General features: G+C 31.6%; 1 protein-coding gene across 3 annotated transcripts; it reads left to right on the top strand.

Annotated features, from left to right (window-relative positions):
• Positions 1 to 5,311: 5,311 nt before the first annotated feature.
• LOC129790740 (protein doublesex-like) lies at positions 5,312 to 25,944 on the top strand. Of its 3 annotated transcripts, none has more exons than XM_055828431.1 (3): positions 5,312 to 5,634; positions 6,153 to 6,339; positions 17,816 to 25,944. In XM_055828431.1, the coding sequence occupies exon 3, from the start codon at positions 17,906 to 17,908 to the stop codon at positions 18,587 to 18,589; it is 684 nt and encodes a 227-aa protein (XP_055684406.1). In that variant the 5' UTR covers positions 5,312 to 5,634; positions 6,153 to 6,339; positions 17,816 to 17,905; the 3' UTR covers positions 18,590 to 25,944. The 3 variants fall into 3 exon arrangements, with proteins under 3 accessions (XP_055684406.1, XP_055684405.1, XP_055684404.1); XM_055828430.1 differs by having other exon boundaries at positions 5,312 to 5,665; XM_055828429.1 differs by lacking the exons at positions 5,312 to 5,634; positions 6,153 to 6,339 and adding an exon at positions 10,664 to 14,556 and having other exon boundaries at positions 15,008 to 25,944.
• Positions 25,945 to 26,371: the final 427 nt, after the last annotated feature.

Here is a 26,371-nt window from a genome sequence, read left to right as displayed (position 1 = left end):
TAGAAAGTAAAATTTTAGGTTTTTCCTAAGGTTAAACGTCAAAAAAAAAAAAAACATAAAAGCATCTAATTACTTAAAAAAAATCATTTTCTTCAATATTTTGTAATCTAGCCACTAGATAGCTACTCTCTTGTGGCTCTTTCTCATTGTCCATCACTGTATTCTTTCTCTCAAAGCAAAATTTTTTTTTTGTAAGGTTTTTGAGACTTTTTTTTTTGACTGAAATGATGAAGTTTTCCCAGAAAGAAATGAATAAACTCCTTTTTTGTTTGATCTTTCTTTTACTTCTCTGAATTGATAGGAAGATTATTTCACACTTGATAAAGACTCGCTAATATATGTCAACATGGAAACAATTTCTTTAATTTTATGGTTCCACATTTTTTTTTTAATGATGCATAACTTTGTGCCAAAATGCTAATGAATAATTTTGAAAATGAGACAAATTAAACATTTTTTTTTTTCAATTATTGCCTAATTTACTGCTCCTCTAACTTAAGACAAAAAGCCGGTATCTGCAAGAGGTTCGAAAATTAATACAAATTGACTGAATAATGGCAAAAAAATATGTCTTCATTATGGAAATTCGCAGTATAAAATTCAAAATGAATAATAAAAGAGCCTCATTTTCTTTGTAAAATAACTTTATTAAGCGAAAAACAATTTCGGATATTGCTTTTTAAGTGAATTCGGTAATTTTTCGAGGCAAAACGTCGAACCAAATAGGTAAGTTATTTTTCTGATGAAAAAACATTGTAAAGACAGTGAAGAAGCCGAATTTGAAATGATTATCTTTATCATTTCGATGCCAAAGACAAATTCATTTCATTACGAGGAATTTTAACCCTTTCGCGCCCACGTATGAACGATCTGAGAAGACATTTCTCAGGTAAAACGTCTTCTTTGGCCTCTTCTGCGTGATTTATATGCATTTTTAATCTGTTAAATGGATTATTACTCATAGGTGCTAAATTATCGGAAAAGCTTCTAAAGTAATTTATAAATAATTGAAAATTGCAGGTATTATATTCCATGTTGATTGAATAAAATGTTAATTTGCAACAATCTATAATTATCTTCCTCTATATTTATATTTCATATTCAAAAGTGATTTAGGGAGCAATTTTGGACAAAATAAAATATATTTTGTCTTTTGTGAAGTCTACAAAAGACATTTTATGAAGAGCAATTTTGAATAAAATATCTTTTGGGAGACTTTTGATATATTTTGTCGCCTTTTGTGACGTGTTTTTCTTTCGAGTGGAGAGTTTACAGATGGAAAAAATAAGAAGAAGATAACATTCCTATAAGGTTATGTTTACGTTTGGGGCAATTGAACAATCTGAACTGAATCAATTTTTAGGGAAATTCAGAAATTCAAGTCAAACATGCGTGTAGTCTATTAGGTACCCCAAGGATGTTGGGAAGGCCAAAAAACCATCTGGCTTTTAGCTCATCAGTTCGATTTTCATTACACCAAGAAAATGTTAATGGAGTCACTCTGATATGATTGTTTTACATGAATTGATTGACTCATATTTATTGCATTAATTAGCCCTATATATTTCGTTTTTGCACATAAAAACTCGCATCGGGAACATAGGGAAGGGATCTCTGACCCAAAATCCTGATTATATAGGGTTAGAACTTGTCAGCGATCTCCCAAATTTTTGCCGAAAAGACACAGAAATTCTCCATAACATTTTTGCCCAACACCGCGAAAAGGGAAAATGGATACAGCTAAATTGGCTGAATTTCATATCATTCCACAATTTCCCTTTGCACAAAGCTTCACAATTAACCTAAATTGCATTATTGTCCATTGCTATGTCAAGAAATATGATAGAAAACTTCTAAAAAATGCAACGGGTAAATACCAGTTTGACAAAAGATTTTGGTTTTATAAAAGCACCTCGACGAGATACTTGTAAAATACAAAATATTTCTTGTGTAATGTATAAATTATTTTGTGCAAAATTACAATTCTCCTATAAAAATCTTTTGTGGAGACGTTCTCACAAGATTGTCAAAAGATTGACACAAAAAATCTTTTGTTTTTTGTCTAAAATTGCATTAAACGTCAAAATTTTTCAGTTTTCCAAAATATTTCACCTTTTATTGTACCTAAAATTGCAAAAATTTCTTTTGTGGAGAGATTGACAAAAGTTTTAGAGAAATATTTTGTGCAAAATTACATTTAATGTCAAAATATTTTGTATTTTCAAAATATTTTGTCTTTTATTTTGTCCAAAATTGCTCCCTTAGATTTTTATCTAACACGTGTTCCTTATGAAAGTGTTATATAGAGCCTCAGGAAATTTATCAGAGAAGTCTGAAATTCTTCAAGAAACAAGAAGATGGGCCTGATGGCTCTTCTCACTCTTTCTTTTTCCTTTAACCTTTTAAGGTCCATGGGTCATACGCTGACCCAAAAACTCAATTTTAAAAAAGTTTTATTTTGTTTAGTTATTTTTTAAATATTGAGTTCAAATTAGTACAAGAGTATGTCTTTTCAATCCATGATCATTTTATGACCACAAAAGGACGTCCCCAAGGACTCACAGGATCAGGAAGGACGAAAAAACCGAAAATTTTCAGTTGGGATTTTTTATTAAAAATGTCTTATTTGGGCTCAAAGGAACCCCGAAAAATTATTTTTAGTTCAATCAGCTCACTAGATTAGTAACGGACATTAAAGAGTTAACCAAACCCAAAAACACCCACACACGTCTTTAAGGCATCAAAGAAACGACTAAAGATGCAGACCTCATTTTAATTTCATTGATAAATAACTAAAATATTTTTTAACTAACAGACTGGGTTTATTTTGTTGATTCTTTGCAATAAGTTAGCAGGAAGTAAATGACATTTAATAAATTATTTTTGTACAAATTTATCAAATCATCTGTCACGAACGAGTGCAACATGCAAATGCCTACAACGAACAGATGGAAGATGAGGAATAAATGTTTGATTTTCTATTTTGTTTTACCTTCCTCTTCACACACATACGAATTTTAACAAATTTGTTTTCCATGTAAGGCATTTTTGCACGAAAAAAAATACCAACAAAAACGCAACTAAAGGTTAACCATTAACCAACTCCGGTAAATTGGTCAAAATTCTCAACGGATGATAGCTTCTTTCATCCTTGCCCCTGATATTATTTTACAACATATTTTGACGGTAAAAGGTGTTGGAAGAATATTTTAATTGACGCTCTTGGTATTTCAGTTTTTGTTTTATTGATTCTCATGATGCGTACAGGGTGATTTAGAAAATATATGAACGATCTTGAAGGCTTTTAAGTGCATTATAAACATTTACTTCGATCAAATAGAGGGGATCAAATCCTTCGATCGGATTTGCGAGCCCCACTGGCATTCTCCTGACTAAAACAGAATTATTCTTCTAATCAAAAGCAGAATTTTCTGACCTAAATCCTAATTTTCTAATCAAAAAATGAAACCCAAATAGGGGCATTACTTTGACCTACCCTGTTTTGTAAATTATGTTATTCTAGGTTTTCATACCGTATTAACTGTTTTATAGATTATGCTCTCATACATACATACATGAACATGATTCTCAAATTATGTACATAGGTAAGAAACTACTGATACCTATAGAGTGAAATTCATTAGTCAGACAAATTTAAGATTTCTTAAGAAAGACTTAAGTTCTCTTCAGATTCCGAAAGTATACTTAAGATTCTCAAAGTTTTCTGAAGATTTTTTAAAATTCCTGATGAAAAAAAAACTTTAGGCTTCCAAAGAAAAAATTAAGATTTTTTAGTTTTCTTAAGCGAAACATAAGATTTCTTCAGTCAAGTAGAATCGAGCTAAATACACATTTTTCAATGTTTTTTTTCTGATCCGCTTCGGGCATCGAAATTCGTAAAAATAATCATTAAAAAAATGCAATTAGCTTGATTTACTTAAGAAATCTTAAGTTTTGCTGAAGAAAACTTAAAAATCTTAAATTTTTCTTAAGAAATCTTAAGTTTTTTTTAAGGATCTTAAGAAATCTTATGGAAACTAAAGACATTCTTAAGAAAACTAAAGTCTGTCTGAATAGTCAGACAAATTAAAGATTCCTTAAGAAAGACTTAAGTTCTCTTCAGATTTCGAAAGTTTTCTTAAGATTTCTTAGAAAAAAAACCTTAAAATTTCTTAAGAATAATTTAAGAATTTGAAGGCTTTCTTAAGTGAAACTTAAGATTTCTTCAGTCAGGCTGAATCGGGCTAAATACACATTTTTCAATGTTTTTTTCTGATCCTCCTTCGGGCATAGAAATTCGTAAAAATCATCAAAAAGATGACTCAATTTACTTATTAAGAAATCTTAAGTTTCGCTGAAGAAAATTTAAAAATCTCATATTTTTTGTTAAGAAGTCTTATGATAACTTGAAACATCTTAAGACAACCTAAATAATTTTAAGAAAACATTGAGATTCTAAGGAAATTTTCAGTCTATCTGACTGGTGAATTTCACCCACAGAAAAGAAAATTATGTAAGAAATGTTTTCAGGGGAATATTTAGGATTTTTTTAAACAAATATTCCGAATATATAATTTATTTGTTAACATTGATTTTCCTTTAGAATAGGTATTTATAAAATAATACACCACGCATTTGTCGTTAAAGGGTTAAAAGAAGGAGTTTATTCACTTTGAGCATCTCAAAAAAATTCACATCAGGTAAAAGAAAATTTAAACGAATTATTGGAGATCCTAATAGAGAAAATAAATATCATGTACAATACATATCATATTTGTATGTATGTACATAAAAATACATATAAAAAATCAGCCTAAAGGCGGGGCTTCAGTGTGAGGTTTAAATTAATAGAGTAGGTATAAGAAATTACTAAAAACATATCTTTCGTGTTCAGTCGGGTAATAAAGGGAATTAAATGGAAGGGTCTCGTATTATGTACATACATAGCACAATTCGGAGTATTGGCGGTATTTTTGGAACACTTTGTAATCATTAAGATTCTAAAGCAGGTGTCAAAATGGGAAGGAAAATGAGTAAAAAGAAATTCCATCAGGCATGGAGAGGTGCATCAAAGTCAGGTATGTGCCTATCGCGCAAAAATGCGCCGTTTAAATGCTTCTCTTTTGCTCATTTTGGTTCAATGCATCTCCTCAAGAATGGTTGGTAGCTGTGAGGAAAATGAAAGTCGTGCTGGTGAAACACGCTGTGGCCTCAAGTAGATTGAATTATTTATAGGAAGAAGCGGGGTTTGGGGGCAACGTTTTCAATTTTCTCGATACTTTGCACATCGACATACTCAAGCCTCGCGCGCAGAGTCGTACCGAACAGCACTGAAGTTGGACACTTCGCGTTTGCTCGCTCCAAACGGGGCTGCTTTTGTTGGAGAGAGAACCATATTTAAAAAATAAAAAAATAAAATAAAAAGAGAGTTTTGCGCTGATAAAGATTTTTGCAAAATTGAGGTTGACTTTTCCGTAGGAGATCTTCGCGAAGTGTCTGTGTCTCTGTGTCTATCGGAATGCCAGACATTTAGATTACAATCCAGAGATGTGACTCCAACATACGGTTCAAAATAGTCCCGCTGAGTTTGTGACTTTGCTAAATAAACCATGCAGAATATACATATTCATTGAGGTTGGAAGAGCAATTCATATTATGTTTATAGGTAGTGGAGCAGACTATATACATACATAGCGATTTTGCGCTATATGTGAATGTGTGTGTGTGTATTTGTGCTTTGGCTATATCGAGGGTTGGAAAATACACTATACTAAGTCGAGTTAGTATAGTATATTTTTAACGCATTTTTCGATTGTTTTTAATGTCCTTCATCTTCCCTCAAAAGGACAAAATCGAATATTTGTTCCCTACAAAGTTACAGCGAAAACTGTAAAAAGTTTTACATAAGAAGCAATGTAAATCTCAAACTTCAAACCGCTCTCCTGAAAATCAACAAAAATGAATTAGTATAGTATATTTTCCAACCCTCGATATTTAAATTATCTTTTTTTATTCAATGTGATACTGCAAATATCGCAACAAAATAAGCAACAGTGTAGCGATACTCGGCGATCGTGCAGTTTCTAACCGGCGCAATCATATACAATTAAAATTTTTTTTAATATAAAAAGAAATTCTCATTTTCCCCACAGAGTGTAACGAGAAAATTAAATTGAGAATTCCGTTTTTGCATACAAAATGTGTTCTTATCCTCTCTGTTGACATTTCCACAAGTGCAAGCACAGTGCAACTCAATCGTCATAAATGTCACTTTAAGGACTTTTTGTACAAATTAGCGTGGAAAATATGTGATATCGTGCAGTGTATGTAATATTAGAGGTAAAAATGTTGAAAAATAAAATGATATTAAATGCCAATAATGGCCCAATTGGATGCCATTTTATTTAATTGAATTTCTATAAGTCTAAAACCCGCCAATGTATCTTCTGATGCGAATTTTTTATCACATCTGCCTCTCTTTGCATACATATAGCCCCATATTGATGAGCTCGTGTGAGAAAAAGAAGAGAACATTATGTGTGATTGTGACTTAATTTTTTCTTAACCCTTCGTACGCCATGAGGGGTTCGTGAAAGACTTCAGAGATATTTTTTCTTTTGTTACTGCTTCATAATTTTAACATTCTTTATCTAAGAAAATTTTTGTGGAAATTTCGTTATAGTCTGATATCCGCAGAATAATAATAATAATAATAATCTTTATTATCCTCGCTACAAACGAGTGTATGGAGGTATCCGCAGAATAAATCAAAAAAATAATAATGTAAAAAATAGAATTCAAAAATTCCATAACGGTCAAATTCCTCTCATTCAATTTATATAATTTTTAATTGGATTTTGGAATAAATAATTATTGTTTAATGATCAAGTACAACAGCAAGAAAAATAATTTTGAATTCTTAAAACTGAAAAACGGAAAAATTGAATTTCCGTACTTCACTGTACAAAAAATGTCTCAAAAAATGAAAAAAAAATCAATTTAAAAATAATGAAAAACATGTTCTTATAAGAATAGAATAGAATAGAATGCCCAGTGAACATAAAGATTCCTTATGGACTATACATTAATTTTCACAGCCATAGAAAAAAGTTAAAGAGTTGCGATCGACCGGGAGCTCCAAACAGTGATAAAAATCATCCTTTTAATGCAAGATTTTTAAACTGTTTTAAATATCTACATTTTCTTATTTCCTCATTTAAGTTATAACTAAGAAGTCATTAATACTTCACTTGATTACAATTCTTTTTTTTATAAATGACCATCTGAGGTCACTTCTTTACCCCCTTTTGGCGTACGAATGGTTAAAAGACTGAGAAAAGACGGAGAGGTGACTCGCGGATATCATGCCACGCTTCTCTCACATATAAATTCATTTTTGTCCAAAATGTAAAGTATCTCTTGGCCAAGTATTCGCGACAGCCATGAGATAAGGAAATAGAAACAATGTATTTTTTTTAAGCTTATGTTCGAATGAAATATAAGGAATATCTGCAAAATGAAAGAAATCCAATTTAAAAAATAAATTTGTCTTAATTTCTTTTTATTAAAAAAAAGAAATTAACTAGTTAAGTACTTAATGTATCGTTTATTTAATTTAAAAAAATGACTTTTCTTCTCGGTCATGACATATATGGTCAATCATACTGATAACGGTTCCAATGTGGATATACATGTGGTATTATGTGATCCACTTAAGCAAAGAAACCATAAGAAATCCGTAGCCTTGTGCGAAACATCGACGAAGCATCTTACGATAAATACCTCCTTAAGTTGATTATATCACAATTTGCAATTTCAGGTCTTAAACTCTAGATAAGACAGATTAAAAAGGAATTTTTGAACAATAAATATCTCATTTTATTTATCTCACCAATCCTCTAATCTTTCCCTCTTTCTCTATTACTCTGAAGTCCTTTTGTTACCTATAAAGTCTTTGGAGAAAAATTTTTGGAAAAATAGATTTTTGAGCTTTTTTTTTGCACAGTCCCAGTAGTGCATTGACGTTCACTATCTCACTATAAAGTGTACGAAATGTTCAATTTGATCTAAAAGATTAAGGAACTTCTTATGAGAAATAAGAAAGTTAGGAAAGTTATAATAAGGTAGTGGACGATGGTGAGGAAAGGTGAATTGCAAGGGAGTCCCATGAAAACAATTTAACTCTCATTTATACCTTCATTATGATAGGTGAAGTTTTCACGTGTGCAACAGTCTCTAAACTCAAAAGTGAGATAAGTGTAATACATACAAATGTCTCATAAATAGAAAAGAATATATCATTGAGCTAACTTTAACATTTTCTATGTGGTGAGTTTATTGCATATACCAGCAACACATAGAAGATTAATTTTCTTATTTATTTTCGTAATTTGATTTCTTTCTTCAATGAAAAATTCTTTCTGTACTCAAAGGAACTTAAAAGATTTGCCAATTTTTGGAGACAAAGTAATAAAACTTTTACAGACTGTAAAGAAATTTGGAAATGAGATGAAAATTTGGGAAAAAGCGATGATTTGTCCAAAGTTTTATTTAATTTATCATCTTCTGGGTTTTTCATCAGTTGTGGAAGAATTCTCACCTAGAAATAATCATGTTTTTCCAGAGTTTTCGGCATTATTTATCAAAGAAAATTTTTACAACTTTTATGATTTTTAATTCTTTGCCTCTTATTTCTAGAAATTCGATTGAATCTGTGAAGAAAAATTTCCTAGGTGACCACAGTCTTTAATATCTTTAAAAATTTCCATTTTTCCTTTTTTCAATCCTTTTAGTTAATATTTTAACCTGTTTTTAATTAACCATTTGTTACTTCCGCTAAATCTTTATAAGAGGAGAACGCTCTAAAGAGATTTTCTTACAAATAAATAAGAAATTACAGGAAAAGTAAACGAAAAAAATATTCCAAGATATCAATACTTCGTTGATAAAAGAATTTTAATTCATTTTTTGTTAAAAATTTTCTTTTAATGAAGAGTTTTTCTCTACAACTCCCTGATGTTGGCCGAAAGCTTTGAGGAAACGTGATTTTTTCTGAGTAAATTTTCTGACAGAAAACCAAAAAATTAGGGCTTTAGGAAAAACTATAAAAAAATAATAATAATATGATTTTTTTGAATCATGCAAAAATGGGTTAAGAAGCCACTGAGTAGTAAAATTGGCAAAAATTATTTATGTGTAATATATATTAATAAAGAAAGGTCTGTTTGTTGGTGAACGTCGTTCCTTCTTTTCTATACAAGTCCACACCGTTTGCCCGACCGTGATGAAATTTGGTACAGAGGCTCCTTATAACAGGCGGTTTCAGATGGCCTTATTCATTTTCCCCCCAAAGCCCCCCTTCAGGTAGCCCCCATATAGATTTCATGCAGTTTTTGCGAATTTTTGAATTTGGCGCCTAAAGTGTTGTATGAAATTGATTTCTTCTCTTTGCAAAATTATGTTTCGGGATTTATAAGTGAGGTAAATTGGAGCGAAGCGACAATTTACCTCGTACAAATATATAGAATCCACAAGAGGGCAGGTTGAATGTGTCGTCATGCAAGGAAGAGTATAATGTAAGAATAGAAGAAAATCAACTAAACTTTGCGTAATAACACCTACATGCTAGAAATTGTCTCTCTGCACAATTCACGCGCTATGAATAGGGGAGGACGGGGTAATTTGGCCACTTTATGGATTTTTGGGATATATCAAGCAAGTGTGGTAGTACGAAGAAAAACAAATAGCCCTATTTTGTAGGAAATTTTCCGGCCTAACACTTTTTTCTATCTCGATGAGAAATGGGTGAATTTTCCATTTTCCTAGACCCTTAGCTTAGTGGCCAAGTTACCCCGAGCACGGGTAATTTGGACACTTTGGCGCACAAATTGTTAAATATGAAAATTTTTGGACAACAACAAAATTTTATTTTTTCGATTATTTTATTGGTTAGGATATTTATCTAAGATTCGTTTCCAGTAATTTGCCAGATAAAAATATTTAACAGAGCCTCAAACTTTATCATTTTCTGAACCATAAACGAGCATGGACTCAAAAAGGCCATTTTTCAAATTATCGTAAATTTCTTTTTCTAGCTTAAATCTTTTGTCATACTTTGCTTATAATCATTAAGAAAACATTAAAAAGCACAACCATAATTAATATCTTGAATGTGGTCGGAAAATTCTGCCGGAAAAACTCAAGTGGCCAAATTACCCCACTCCAATTTTCCGGATAAAACCATTTCCACAGGAAAATCTGTTTGTGATATCGGAAAATGGATGTCACTATCGTGTTTATGAGGGATCAATGACCCATAATGGCCTTAAAGTTAATTTTTAAGTGTTAAATTTTTTTCGAAAATGACGAATTTCCAAAATGCAAAAAGCACTTGAAAATATGAAAAAATGATTTTTCTTAAACAAAAGAAAATCCAATGATCGGATTTTCCCCAAACTTGGTACGAATGAATATTTCTATGGGGAGTATAAACTGTGGAGAAATGGATTTTCTAGCATTTACCATACTTGAGATATTGCCATAAATGACTTTGCCAAAGTGGCCAAATTACCCCGTCTTCCCCTACATTCAACTTTTATCAATTACATATCCCATACATATTTTTTTTTATATAGTATAGCATAGATCTTTTCTGAAACGAAGGTAAATAGTCGCATTCATTTCTTTAATTTTTTTGGATAGGTAAAAGTGTTTGTAAGTGGCAAAGAATACATGTTAGCTATGCCAAATATTTCTTCAAGAATAATCTTTCAACACGTAGCTACATAATCTGACGACGTGTAGGAACTACAAAATCTTTAAGCATTGTACATAGTTCTCAAACAATTAAAAAATATAAACTGAAATTGTCTTCTATATACCTACGGAAGAGACTAAAGCGATCTATACAAATGTCATCGCAGATGTGTCCAATGTTAACATCGTTAGTATCATATCTAAAATCGCCAATGCAAATTTATTCTTTACACGCGAAGAGAGGTCAGGCAAAAAATGGAAATATATTTCGACTTAACCGATTTGCGAAAGAGAACTTCTTGAAGGAAAAGGAGGAAGCAATTTTTCATACATAATTTCAAACTGGTCTCATCGCAAGAGATTCTTCAGCTCCGGACAATTAATTGAAAGAATTTTTGTAATTAAAAATTCCATTTCTCAATGACGGTAAGAAAAGACAATTTTCTGGTTAAAGAGAATTCTTTTGATAGTTTTTTTTTTCATTGAAGGAATTTAAAGTTAAAAGAGTGATCGTGATCTATATAATATTGACTTTTGCCGTTTCTCGTGCCAAGATGTCTTTCTAAATGATGACTGCGGTGTGTGCTGCATAAAAGTTGAGATCACTTCGGGATTTCTGAATTTCTTATGAGGGAATTTGCAATGATTCAATTAAATGATACGTTTGGCATAAAGCTTGTTACTTTGTGCGGTGACTTGCATTAAACAGTTTAGTGCATTGATCGACTAAGATTAGGTATAATGCCATTTCAATTCAAATGCCAAATCAGGTGTAAAAAAGACAAGACATTGCGCGTAATAATCCATTCTCATGCCTCAAAAATTTATTTATTTGTTTGAATTTATGACGTGTGTGCGAGAAAATTCACTTGACATAAAAATTTTATGCAAATTATGAATAATAGGCGTTTCAAATGGATTTAATCCATAAAATATACCGAATTAATTCTCTAAAAGCTGTTTTTGAAATTCTCTTAGAAGTATTTTTCTTTTAAAAAAAAGTTCTATTACACGTTGTCGAGTTTCAAAGCAAGTCTTGAATTTAATTATTCTTTAAATAAAAAAGACTAAGATACCTTTCTCATAAAGTTCAAGAATCAAGTTCAGATTAAACATTAAAAATAAAATTAGGATCAAAAATAATCTTCAATACTAAGCAAAAACAATTAAAAAAAAAACTCATAAAAATTTTAATAAAAAGAAAATTTGAAAGCTTAAATTCTTTTCATCACCTTGACTGCGCTCGTAAAAAATAATAGAAAATATTTCCTCAAGAGTAATTTCAATTTGTAGACTCTCCACAATAAGTCCATAAAATGACGTTAACAAGAAGATCTTGCAAGATCAATTGAACCATTTCTAATAAAAAAAAATTTACAATAAAATAAACATAAAATTTGCATGTTATATAATATCACTGTTGCAATCTGCAAACTATGTTTGCTATATATTGAACCTTGATGTGAAGAAGGAAAAGCAAAACGTAAAGCAGACAAAATTGCATTGCATGAAGCAAAGATAAAATTTCAAGAAAACCCCCATAAACCTTATTTAGTGATTAAAATGGCTCAATAAATGCTGCAAAAGAGTTCAATCCGAAATATAGATCAATTTATTTTCAAAAAAAAAAAAAAAATATATATATATATATATATATATATATATATATATATATATATATATATTACTTTGTTAATCGCAGCATGAAAATTTTATTCGTGAAATGATAGCAGCTTCCTGCCGGCTAACTTTTAGTCCTACAGCGAATTTATACGTTGATCATTGATCATTCATGATCGCAAGGCATTGTTCTTGTCATATTGAAAAGAAGAAGGGAAGGGGGCATATTTAAGGTATGCCTTTGCATGTTCAAAAGTCCACAGCAGTTTGTTATACCAACAGCGCCATTGTAGATATGTGAGGAAAATAATGGTGCAATGTGGCAGATGGTGCACGCGATTTAAAGCGCGATCTTTCGTTTATGAAACATTTGGGTTAGAACCAAGAATGTACTGACATATCCTTTTTAATCTTATTGAAAATTTAGCACTCATAAGATAACAAATAAATAGGCCAAACTGGGTTAGAATCAGGCTTTTTTTTATAATAATTAGAATTTTTTTTATAGATTTTGAAAATAATCATTGAGGGCTACTAATATAAAATTTTTTTTGAAAAAAATAAGTAAAAATAAATAAAGGCATTAGAAATACAGGAAGATGAAAATAAAATTGAAATATCAGAATTTTATTTAATATATTAGTATTAGAATAAACAATTTACATAATAAACTTCTTTTTTAAATTTTTATTATGCTTTCAATAAATTAATTTTAAATTTGAAATCTTTATTTAACACGTTGAGAGATGATTTTTAAACTCAGAAAATAATTTTGGGATGCCGTATAATAAATACTTAAATTTCTTACAAATCTGTACCCGGCAGGACCATAGTATTCTAACGTTTTTATTTAGACGTATTTAGGCACAATTTGTAACCATATTGGATTTGAATTTAAATATCTGTAAGAAAATTGAAACTCTTAGAAAATTCACCGTCCCTCGATCATGTAAAAGAAAACTAAGACGTAGTATGGACTTTAATTGCGACTGCGCCAATATTTTCGCCACTGTACTTTACCTATTTGATACATTGTGCAAATTTAACCCATGGAACAGTTACACAAATCGCGCACAGACATTCGCCTCTTTCATGTGGCGGGAAAACGTGCTCCGCAAGAGTGAGCGAGAAATTGCATGAAAATGCCTTTGGATGCATTTCCTTCCAGTGTGTTGGTGAATTGATGTTCACCATGAACCGGAACCCAAAGAGGGTGCCTTCTTCAATTAACACAACTCTAAGTCAACATGCAAGTAATGTAAGATTTCACTTGTGCAAATTTAGTTAGGCAACTCTGTATATGCGTATTCGATTAAAAGACTACCTTTGTGACGTACTTATATATCTTTACTTATAAATTCAATTTTATTTATGAAGAATTCTAGGAAATCTATATGAATTATATATTTTTTTTATAAAAAAATTAGTTGGGTAAAAAAAAGATAAAAAGCATTACAACATAAAAAAAACATAATTAGATTGAAAAAAAAACTTTTTTAATAAATCTTTTAAAAAAGCTAATAATTTAAAGATTTTTTCATGTTTCAAAAAAGTTTATCTTTATCTCTTTGTGAGATTACCATGTAAGCATATTTAATTTTTAACAATTATTAATGCTTTTCGACTTATTATTGATTTTTTAAAGATTAAATTCTGGTTCATAAAGAAAAATTAAAATTATAATTATCTTATTCCTATAAAAATAATAAGAAGTCTTTGCTAGATTAATATCCCATAGATATGTCATATATGTTTTACTAGACAAGAGAGCATAACTTCTAGCTATATAGACGATAAATTATTAATCTATTTTTAAATTGTTCTAAGTATTCTAAATCAATTTTAAAGACTTTATTTTTAAATAAATATTGAATAAACAGAATAAACAGAACACTAAACAAGAGCTGTTTATGAAAATAGCACAGCTTTTTTAATATATATTTTTTAATAAAACAGAAAATAAATGTTTAAAAAAATCTATAAATTAGAACATAGATCCATGAAAGAAAATGCTTCATCATTTTTAATTTCTTAAGAATGTCTCTCTGTAATAAATAGTTGAGACATAATTCTTTGCTATAAAAGAACTCAAATTATTTTTAAAAATTTAAGATTTTGCTTAAAAAAAAACTATTATGAAAAATAATTGCGAATCTAAAGAACTTTTCCAGAAAATCTAATGTAGCACCCGACTCACTATCCAGCGAATATTAACCTAGCTCATAGAGTGAGTACCCTTAGATTGGCGGTAACTGTAACGGCTGCCCTTCCCTCGGCAACGGCTTATGCCCCCAGGTTACAAACCCTCAAATAGGTGAGAGAAAGTACGAGAATCCTCAAGAGAATATAGGAGAGCACTGAGAGAGTAATTATGTGAGAGTAGTAAAGAGGGGATGACGAGAGTAGAGTTAGTCGGAGCTCAGCCTTGTGCGGGGATGGCTGCGCAGTGAAAGTGCTCTTAGATTAGTTGAGGACTACGAGGGTGGAGGTTACTGGGGGATTTGACCAAAGCCCTGTGGTGCCCCCTATTCGGGGCGCCACACTAAGTATTAAATCTATATCGAGGGCTGCATTGTAAAACCGGCTAAGTCGGTATGAACTCCGAACGGACTTAGCCGGTTTTACAATGCAGCCCTCGATATAAAAATTAATAAGTCAGCTAGCTGATTTTTTAGAATGTGCTTAGTGCTTAGACTACTATGATTTTTTTGTCATACAATAAAACCTTTTAAGAATAACGAAATGAATGTTCATATTGGAAAAATTAATGAACGACACACTCTCGTCCGTAAAAATGCCCTCGCGTTTATTTTATCATGAAAGCCCCCTATTACCTTTAAAAAAAAAACAACTATTGCACAAAATCAGGTAAATTCCCAATAATATAAGCAAATTTTTGCTGTGTAAGTTTCATCGCAGGTTATTATGTACATTATTTATAATTTGATGATATAGCTCAATCACGCAATTTATTTACATACCCAGCTTCCCAATTCCTTATCTGGAGGCGAAATATTTCGCGTAGGAATGAAAGTTGGTTGTTACGGGCATTTCTTATGAGCAGACTGGTTAAATGTGGGGGGACCTCATGGGTGTACTGTCGAATTCTTTGTCGAATCATTACACTTGCGTGCTATATATCTGTGAAACCCCTTAGCCCCCCTATTGTCCAGGAAGCACGGGGAGCATACCTTTTGGAAGTGAATGAGTGTGTGAGAGAGAGATAAATAGAATCCCAGGTTTTTCATCACACAGGGGGCTCCCTTTGAGACTTTTTGTGCATACATTTGCAAGCAAAAGTTTTCTTCGCATGTGGAGCTTATCAATACTACCGCATGAGTTGCCTGTAGAGGCTACCTCCGAAGTTTACGGGTGTAATGATACACACAGAGAGTCCCACCATTTGATCATTTTCCCAGCCATGTGTTCGTATATGCGCGAATGCAGTGAAGATTGCAAATAAAGGAGTGAGTGACGTTGAGCGGCAAAATATCTTGGCATTGATGCGATTTGCTGTTGAGGAGAAGCTCACCAGCACCGTGAGCGTGTCGATACATATGGGATTGTATATATGCAATCCGTATGCACTATCGCAACCCGAAAGACCGTGCATATTGACTGTATTCAGTTGCTCTCAAGCCGTGCTCTGTGTCACTCATATAGCTCAAATCACCGCCGCATCGATACTATACCCTCAGTCTGTTTGACACCACCATCGACGACAGTTGCATGGTGCGCTTTTGCAAAATCCTTAACCTTGGTGGCTATTTGCATTTTTTCATTCAGACCAATTTTTGCGTGACGGCGCCTCTTTGCTATATACAATACATATATCTCTCGCGATATATATAACACAAACCGCTAAGTGGATGATTTTTAATTAAAAAGAAAACTTGAAATAAAATAAAAAAGTGAGTGTATTGAAAATTTTCAAACTACGCTGCATTTAATAGATGTGAATAAATCATTTTTTGCGTTGTTACTCACAAAATTAAAGTTTTCACACTCTCTCTCCCTCTCTCGGGGAGATAATAACATTGTGTGTACCGGAGAGAAAATTATGTGAGCTGCTAAAGACTATGTTTGAGTTTAAATGAAACCTGCGGGACATATATACAACATTAAATCTCATTTAGTGAACTTTTAATCTTAGGGCTATGATTTGTTGATGACGAAAAAAAACAAACTGTTTTGATTAATTACACGTGAATTAGCGAAGACTGCGTGTTTGGTCACATGGTGATGAGCCCTCACGTAATGGCTACCAATTGTTCATTACAACAGTGTTGTACAGCATAATTGCGCGAAAAAAAAAAAAACTTCTTTTCCTCCTCTTGGTGAAGGTGGAAGAAGCAAATCTGCAATAACAGTTTCTTCTACATATAAAATAAACTCAAAGTGGCATCACTGAGGGAGTTCAAACTTGCAAAAAAAACACAATTGGTGGATATTTTTTGTTTTAAAAACATTTGCTATATATACCTACAATTGCTATATATATTCACAAAAACACAGAGACTACATAGGCAACAGTTGCATTGTGAGACGATTTAGTGACTTGTTGCTCCACCATATAAATAAAGTGGATGCTGTAATTACAGGCACTTTTATCATTGCGACTACATTGTAGTACATATAGCTATATACACAAAGTACATATATATTTACAAAGTACAAGTCTAAGGCGTGCAAAAAAGCACAACAGAGTCTGAGAGTGTGAGACGTGCGAAAAATTCTCTTGGTGGTGTGCATTGAAAACTTTCGAGTTGTGCTTCGATATCTAGACTTTGTCTGTTTCTTATTTTTTTTTCTTAACTTATTCCCTCACTGTGCTGCACTCCATGCTTGCCATGGTGTCGAGAAACGTGCCGTATGCCAGAGACCAAGCGTAAAGGTACTGACAACTCTTCCGTGCGAACCCCCATCAGAGACAATTAATTATTCAAATTCAAAAGTTTACCACTCAATTGACCTCCATGGCTGTAAGATTGACTTGCACAAGACATTCTCACTCTTAAGACATCTCCTAATGCTTAGCGTAATATAAGAATAAAGTTTCTGCAGAAAGAGATCTTCAATCATACATATGTGTGGTACCCTATCTTTTGAGCGTCCGCTGTGAGTGCGCTTTTATCCTCCTGTTATAATCATATAGAGAAAACCAAAAACCCCCCTCAAGCTCTGATTGAGCACTATCTATTCGTCTTGAGAGTCGGCAGAAAATGCCAAAGAGATAGACACTGAAGTAAGACCAAGAGAAAAGGTGAGAGAAACGTGGCAAAAGTGATGACTATTTGTCTTTGGTTAAACAGTCAATCGGCGCAAGAAGTGAGAGATTTCGCATCACAAAGAATATACATTGCATTTAGGGTTGGACAGTAAAGACATACCCTCATTGTGCTAAAAAGTCGTGTGTGCTCAAGTCATTATCTTAACTTAGAAGGTGATCGTGAGCTCTGAAAGAGATCAATCAACAACAACTAAAAAAGAACGAAACTTGGCTAAATTCACTCCAAGTGGCACGCTGTTGATGGTGTCGGAGCACAATACGTGGAGCGACGTGATGTCCAATTCGGACCTCACAGACTCGAAGAATGAGTTGTGCGGGGGAGCCTCGAGCTCCAGCGGCAACTCATTGAGCCCGAGGACGCCGCCAAATTGCGCCCGCTGCCGCAATCACGGCCTCAAGATTGCCCTAAAGGGTCACAAGCGTTACTGCAAATTTCGCTACTGCAACTGCGAAAAGTGCCGCCTCACGGCCGAACGACAGCGGGTGATGGCCCTACAGACGGCCCTAAGACGTGCTCAGGCTCAGGACGAGGCGCGTCAAATCTCCGCGGATGAGGTGCCACCGACACCACCGCCACTTACTGGTCAAATTGAAACAACGCCCAAAAGTCAGTGCGACGGTGAACTACCGCGATCGAATACAGTGCCAACTCCGGCACGTTCCCTCGAGGGCTCCTGCCACTCATCTTCGGCAACACCATGCTCCGCTTCTGGTGAACCCATCACCGTGCCATTAAGCCGCAAGCCACCACCAGTTAATCCAACCGTTAGAAGCCCAGCAGCAAGTAAGTTTTTCTTTATCTTTTCTACACACTTACATACCTATATAATATTAAATATATATATTTCTTATCTCTATTTGCCATCTCAGAAGATTTATTCTCTTTATTGTCATAATTTCCTTATTGTGAACAATATAGAGTAATATAATAGGAGAGCATAGTCCAAAATTGATCAATATTGATTTACTGATCTTTATATTTTAGTATTTCAAATTATCTGAAAGTTTTTGAAAAAAAATTAAAAATCAATTTTTTTAAACAGTTCTGTTATTTAACCCACGCTCAGACAATTTCCTTTCTTGACTTTGAATGAATAAAAAATGTCTCAAGAAAGATTCTTTTTTTTTTTTCAAAAACGAATGTATTCGATTAAGGACAAAGTTTTAGAACTTTTGTTCTTTGGTTTAAAAAATTGAAGTTTTAGACAATTTAAAAAAAAACCTGAACAAATCTAGATTTAATATCAAGAATTTAAAATGAAATTCAGTCTGCCTAACTTTGCAGTTATAAAAGGGTTAAAATATTGGTTAAGAAAACTCTAGAGTATCGAATTTGGACAATACTCCCTTATCTATTGTAATGGAGTAGGTATAAAATATAATTCTGAGAGTGATTCGCACTTATTCTACAAATTGCTTTACGATAAATTGAAAACCAAGATCTAAATGGGATTTCATAACTTCTTAAGACCGAGAATTTAAGTGAATTAAGCCTTACAGATTTGAAAAGGTTATAATTCCAATATAAGACTTCAAACGTTTTGCTTCTTATTGCAATCTCTTATCATTAAATAGATTTTTTGAAAAAGAAAATTCAACCATTACCACTCTATGCCAAATGAATGATATCAATGTAAATGGAAGATTTAATTACATAGTAAACATCCTATTTAAAGGTCAAGCAGTAGTGTAAGAAAAATCTAAATTCTTTAACTGATTAGAAAAGTCGCGATTGCAAGGTTACAGATGGAATATTTTTATATGATTTAATCTTATTTAATGACTATTTTATTATTTAAAAAATATTTTCTCCTTTAAAAAAAATATTTTTCCTTATTTTTTAATTTATTAAAATAAAATAACTGACGTTAGAATAGAAGTTTTCTTGAGAAAAATTCCCAAACTCATTAAAATGTCTTCAATATATATATTTTTTAAAGTGGTTTTAATTTTGATTTCTAAACTTAATCCATTCTATCCCACATCCCCCTACGCTCTTAAGATTTTCTTACATTTCTTGTAAAAAAAATCAAATGTTCCAACCTTGATTCTAACATTTATTATTTCTACAAAGCTCAAGTTGTCAAGAATTCGCGCTTATTCATATTTTCTGACAGTTTTCTTGGCAAAGTTATGCCTTTAAATACAAAATTAAAGTCAGTAATCATTGTTGCGGTTGCAATAAAAATTCTTACACGAAGTTGAATTTCATTCCTTTTTGCGGTGTGAATGGGATTGAGTCGTCTGATTGAGTGATCGATTGCTATATATAAATCAAAGCTCTGCCAGAGAAAAGTGGTGAGCTTTTGAGGAATTTAATTTTATTAAATGAGAGATTTTTTTCCCGTATTTCCTTTTTGTTATTCTTATTTTGTTTCTTATTTATTTTTTTGATGTTCTTGTTTACTTTTTTTTGTGAAGGAGAATTTGTTGCCAAAAAAATACATGTGATCGGCAGACTAATTTAATGGGTGGAGATTTTTTTGTCGGCAAAGTGTCTGAGTAGATAATGGGGCAAGCGCGTAAAAGCCTTTAGTTGATCAGTACGCATTCTTTGCTGGGTTCTTAATGATCCCGCGCCAAAATACGGCTATATAGCCGATGGGAGTGAAGAGTTCGTTTTCATGTGGGCAAAATTTTGTGGACTTTTCTCTTCGTTGGGATGTACCGCCGGAGAGACTTTTTCGTTTGCTGCAAAAGTGGCAAAGACCCAAAAGGGGAGAATGTTATTCTGAGGGGCTCTTCAGGCATACTCTCGGTGCACTGCCTGCAAGTATAAATATCAATCGTATGATTGCAAGGAGAGAAGGTAGAGAATTCTAAGGTGTATAACCGGTTCCCGTACATAACGCCAACTTCCAATTTATTATGTGTTAAATGATGTAAGCGCAACAGTGTTGTAGCATTTCGCGATGGAAATCTATAAATAAAGGCAAAAGTTGTCAGACATAATGCCAAGTCCACATGGCGGAAGGTATGGATGGCGCGGTTTAGTTTTTTGTTGTTGTTAATTCACCAGAAGTGCACCAAGTTGTCCCAAAATATATATAATGGACTACTTTTGCAATCGAATGAGCAACGAAGATGGTTCAAAGGGAGATTGTGCTCAAAGGCGCAACTGCTTTTTATTTATTTATATACTGCCTCGTAAGAGGTCAAAATCTTTATCATTGCCTTGAAAAGTATTCTTTTTTCCGCGAGTTAAGAGTACCTTTACCTACCTATATGTACCTATATGTAGGTATATAGGTAGTTCATAACAATAAAGTACCGTCATTGTATTTAATTTAACCCATTTCTGCCGAGTTTCAATGATTTTTGATCAAAAAGAAATAATTATTTATAATTTTACTTAATTAATTTTGTTTTTTGTTTTATTTTATTTCCTTTATTTTTACAAAGATAATGAAAACCAGCAAAGACTAGAACATATATGACAGATTCTAAGTATGTACAGAATTAAAATGTAGAAAAAGATTCAAAAATAAAACAATTCAAAAAAATATTCAAATTTTTATGAAAAATCTCCTTATGATTTAAAAAAAAAAATTCCCTTAGGAAAGGCCATTTTTTTTTATACAAACTTTAATTTGTTCTAATTCTGAGATTAAAATTTCTGTAATTTTTTATAAAAACTAACTAAATTAATACTAAATTTGATAAAACTAAAAAATATAAAAAAAAAACAAAAGGAAAATTAAAACATAATTAATAAAACTCAAAACAACAATCTCTCAATTGTAAGGACAGAATGTCTCACAAAATGTAGTCCAATCGTAAGAAATGGGTTAAGAAAGATCAATTTATTGATGATTCCGAATTATTATTGTTTCAAGTTATTTTGTATTATACAGAAGTATTTCTTATTTCTCACTCTTTTTCTTTTAAATCAACGAATTATCTCACGACTTTTTCATTCTTATAGTTTATTTACCGTCGGAGAATACTTGAAGTTTTTTCTCTTATTTTCCCCATACGCGTATGAGTGCTTCGAAGATGTCGGGATGTGACGTGTAAACAATTCTTTAAAGTTATGGGCAAAAGAAGAAAACAGTTCCATCCATTCTCAATTTGGACTGAAGAATTTGTGAGACCTCTTCAATAAATCTTGACTCTTCTTGAGACAATGAAGTTATTACATCTTTCTTTAGAAGGTTTTTCTTTTAAATCTTATTAAGGGTTTTTCTTTTACTTTTTTTGTGTCTTATTTTTAAGTAATTTTCTATAAAATGCTTCCCATTAAAAATTTTTTTTTTTAATTCTGAAATACTTTAAAAAATTAATTCAATTGTATTTTTGTATAAAAGCTTAAGATAGCATTGTTGTGTCACTTCTTACTCGTTCCGTAGTTGATATGTATGGTACATCAGTGACTGACAATCCGTTTAAGATAGACCAGATAGACCCAATGTAGTTTTCTTGGTAATTGTTAACAATTCTTTACAAATTCTCTGTAATCTGAACACGAAGGATTTTTCGAGATCAATCAGGCAGACAATTCAAACTAATTATTTCTTTAAAAAAAATTAATACACGATATATTGATAACCAATTAGTTGCCCACACTGCTTGATTACTTTAAGAATGTAATCAATCTTTCAATCTTGTTCCATTTGGAAATGTCTTGCAGAATCCGCATCTTATCAAGACTCTTGATTATTGTTTTGTTTATTTAAAAATTCTTTTTGAAAGAAAATGCTCTTAAAAAATATCACATTTCAAAGTGACCGAAAAATATCGTTTTTTTCTCAGGTACATATATGTATTTTGCAATAAAAGGATTTATACTTACTTTCTTTTCTTACGGTGCGTGTACGGAATATTTTAATCTGAAATACCGGAATCTTCCCACATTAAACAGTATCGAATCTGTGTGGGTTCTTTTACTCAAACAAAAATTATGCGAAATCCAACATAGACCTTCTCTTTTTCATGCTTCTTCTCTTGCCCTTTTCGCATATTATATACCTATATAAAAAAAAAGTTATTCAAGTAATTCAATGAGTTTCAAATTATTTTAAATGACTGGAGATTTCTGCATATTTCCCTTATTTATTTACCGGGGGAATTTTATCGTTAAAGTGAGCGCACAATGTGTGCAATTTTGTGATTATATTGAACACCACATAAGGTGTTTAATGTGGTAGAAATTTATTCTTTACAGTGTGGTAAAGAGAAGATTATTTACGACAATCTCGCGGTGACCGCTTTTCCAATTCAACTCACATCGATTTCTTTTGCCCAAAGAACTTATGATCTACTTTTCTCAATTATTTTGGAAATACAATAAAATATTTTTTTTAATGTTTTAATCAAGTAAAGATTTTTTTTCTAATTTATTTTGTGTAAAAAAAATTAAGAAATCTATATTTGACGAGCTGAATTCACTCTTAAAAAGTTTTGGTTAAAATCACTGAAGTGATGAGTGAAAATGCATTTTAATTGAATAAATCAGTTAATATAACCGATTTTATAAGGAAAATGACGGAAAAATTCAATGAAATGATAAAAAAAAACGATTTAAATGTTCAAAAATACCGAAATATGACCAAAGGAATAAAACAGTTGAAACAATAGGAATGATTTGGTTAAAATAACAGAATGAAACAGTCAGAATATCATAATGAAATGATTAAAAGTAAAGAAGTTAATCAGTGAAAAGAAAATATAGCCGATTGAAAAGTCAAAAAGACTGAAGATTACGTTCATTGGTGGAAGATAGATGGTTAAGTTATTCAAGCAAATTACATTCTCCCCAAAATGTTTTCACTTATTGAATTGGTCAAAATACTCTCTCGATGATCCAAATTGTCAGATATCTTCCACCCAATTAATCGGTTAAAATCTTAAGATAGAGATTGATTTCGCAAACACAATAACTTATTTAATTAGTTAAAATAACCGAAGTTTAACTAAAGTACTTTGGTTTAAGATATTACACAGAGTGATTGGCATTTTAACTGAATTTTATTTAACAGTGATTATCGTCTATTGGACTTATTTAAGCTAATACATAATATACAGCTAAAATCTCTAATTAAACTAAAATAAAATGTTGGTAAATTGGTAAAAGAAATAACCATAAAAGATAAGAAAAATTTAATTTAAGAAATCGCCTAAAATAAAACTTGATAAAACGATTATTACTTTTTTTTCTCCAATACTTTGCTGTTATTCAACTTCTCCAACTTCCCACAAGATTGCTATATATGTATAATATATTGTGTGTAAACTACATAATATACAATACAAAAAAGTCAAACTAAATCGTTTGAGAATTTATAAAATCCTTTTTGAGAAACCGCATTGGTTTGAATATTGAAATGTTGGCAAACAAAGTTGAGTAGAGAAAGAGGAAAATTAATGGACAATGTATGTGTTTATATTTTTTTCCTGCTAAATCAGTGATTCGTATCGTTCGTATTCCAGACGAGAACAGATTTATATCTCTCCAATACAATTAAGAATAATGGGGTGTCCGCAGAGATCGACGAAAAAAACGCAGCGTTTGCAACATCTCTATATAGTGCAGTGGTTTGGAATTTAGAGAAATATGTCGTAAAAGGTAGCATATAACTTTGGCGTTTTCTTTTAAAAGGAGTCTATGCATTGTTATGAGAAAGAAGTGATGATTTGTGGAAAAATTGGGACACAGAGAGGACTAATAAAATTGAACAAGAAATAGCCAAAAAGCTTTTTCCACTTAATCCAACGTTTTCTTCGAAATCTTTGACGATTTCTTATTATTTTTTGATCTTCTGATATATAAATCGTGTCCTCATTGTTCCACGAATTATTACATAAACTCCTTTATATTTTTACAAACAATATAGCTTACATGGGCAGATGTGAAAATATTTTTGATTGTTAAGGATTCGTCTTATAAATCCTTAATAAATTAGATTAAATATTGTAATTAGATCCCTTCAGCTTACCAGAAGTTCCTTTTCTTATTTGAAAAGAAAATAAAATAAGGAAGCGCGGCAATTGGAATTAAAGGAAATCCTTCATACATAGTTACAATCTCCCTCTACGAAATACTCAAACTACATAGAACACAATCGTCGTACAATCAATGTTACAATGCTGCAAGAGATTGCATTGGAAGATGCTGCGGTAGGGAGCGCTCATATGCGATTAAGCCACACTGTGTTGTTTAGAATTGTTGGCAAAGAATGTATAGCAATTGTTACTCGCCTATTCTGGTCATGCAATTCCTCGTTGTAGGGAAAGGGGTGATTTTTTCTGGAACATTGTATGCTGAATTCGAGCTGGATTGCATAAACTTTTTTTTTCATATTGTTACCTAGCCCCCAACTGTTTGACATTGTTGAGTTCCTCCTCTGTTAAACCCACTTCTGAGCAATCTTTTTTGTTCTACAAGAGACATTTATATATCGCCAGAGATGAATTTCTACATTTTCTATGCCTCTTTTATACCTGTTGCATCGACATAGGGGAAAAGAATCAACATTAAATGATTTTGCATTATGCTTGCAATCTTGATAGTCTCTCAAGTAGATTATTAGGAATTTTTTAAGTAACACGTGAACGTATTTATCCAGATTTTCTCATTTAATGGAGCAATCTTAAGAATTAAAAAGAAAATCTTTAGTAAAGAAATAGTAAAAAATCGAAAATGAAAAACCTAAAAACTTATTCAAATCTATTTAATTAGTCTTTATAAAATAACTGAAAATATTCAAGTTAATGCGGATAATTTAATAACAAAATTTTAGCAATTGGTACAATATGATCATATAAGCTCCATATATGTACATATGTAGGTAAAATTTGAATGTGAAGAGAACCACAATTGACCTCGTTATTACTATGCTTTGTGGATTACATTCCGTATCTGTGTAATTAACAATTGTCACATTACGAACATGCATCGTATTATGCACTTGACTATGTTGTCCGCCCATTGAATTAACGTCATGTTCATTACGTTGCGTATCGAATGGAAGGAGGTTTTGGCATATTTGTATCAACCCCATATAAGGGGTTTCACCTTCACACTTTGGTAGAGGGTCACGTTTACACTTCACAAGGGTTATTCAATAAATATCCTACTTTAATTAGTGGTTGAGAACAAATTACATACACCCATTTTTGACTGTTGAAATTTTAGAGCTTTAAGTCACGAATAAAATGCTTAACATGTTTATTAAAATGTCTTTATAAACAGGTGAGGTTTTTGGTGGTACCATGTATATTTTTTTGAAAGAAATATAAGTTTGCTGTTTTTTTGGTTTTATTGATTTAAAAAAGAAAAATTAAAAGTTATTAGAAAATCTTTAAAATAAATTCCCAGGCATAGAGGAAGATGCAAAAAAAAACGTTTGAATTATAAGGAATTGATGGGGTTATCCACAGAAATCTATGACTGAACGCTACCCGAGAAATAAACCTTAATTATTTATTAATCAGAATTTAGTTTTATTTGTTAATTTGGATAAAAATTAACTTTTTTTTCAGATCTGTTAAGAGCGATAAAATTAGATTTTCTTTTCAAAATAAATGATTAAAAATTGATTAAATTTCTTCAAAAAAATTTATTTAGATTCTAATACAATAATAATGAAATTCTATCTATTCTATCTATTTAAAACGATCGGGTTTAACATTTAATACTTTTAATGATTTTTTTCTAACATTGGAAAATTCACTCTATAAAATTTCTTTAAGCCTTTTTTTTAACAT

This window comes from Lutzomyia longipalpis, chromosome 2 (genome assembly GCF_024334085.1).
Source record: "Lutzomyia longipalpis isolate SR_M1_2022 chromosome 2, ASM2433408v1".
Classification (NCBI taxonomy): Eukaryota; Metazoa; Arthropoda; class Insecta; order Diptera; family Psychodidae; genus Lutzomyia; species Lutzomyia longipalpis.
The sequence above is the reverse complement of the archived record's forward strand: the minus strand, read 5'-3'. Positions and strand labels throughout refer to the sequence as shown.

What these genes read in the sequence shown, in the direction of transcription:
- LOC129790740 (XM_055828431.1), top strand. Translation starts at nt 17,906, where the DNA reads ATGGTGTCGGAGCACAATACGTGGAGCGACGTGATGTCCAATTCGGAC.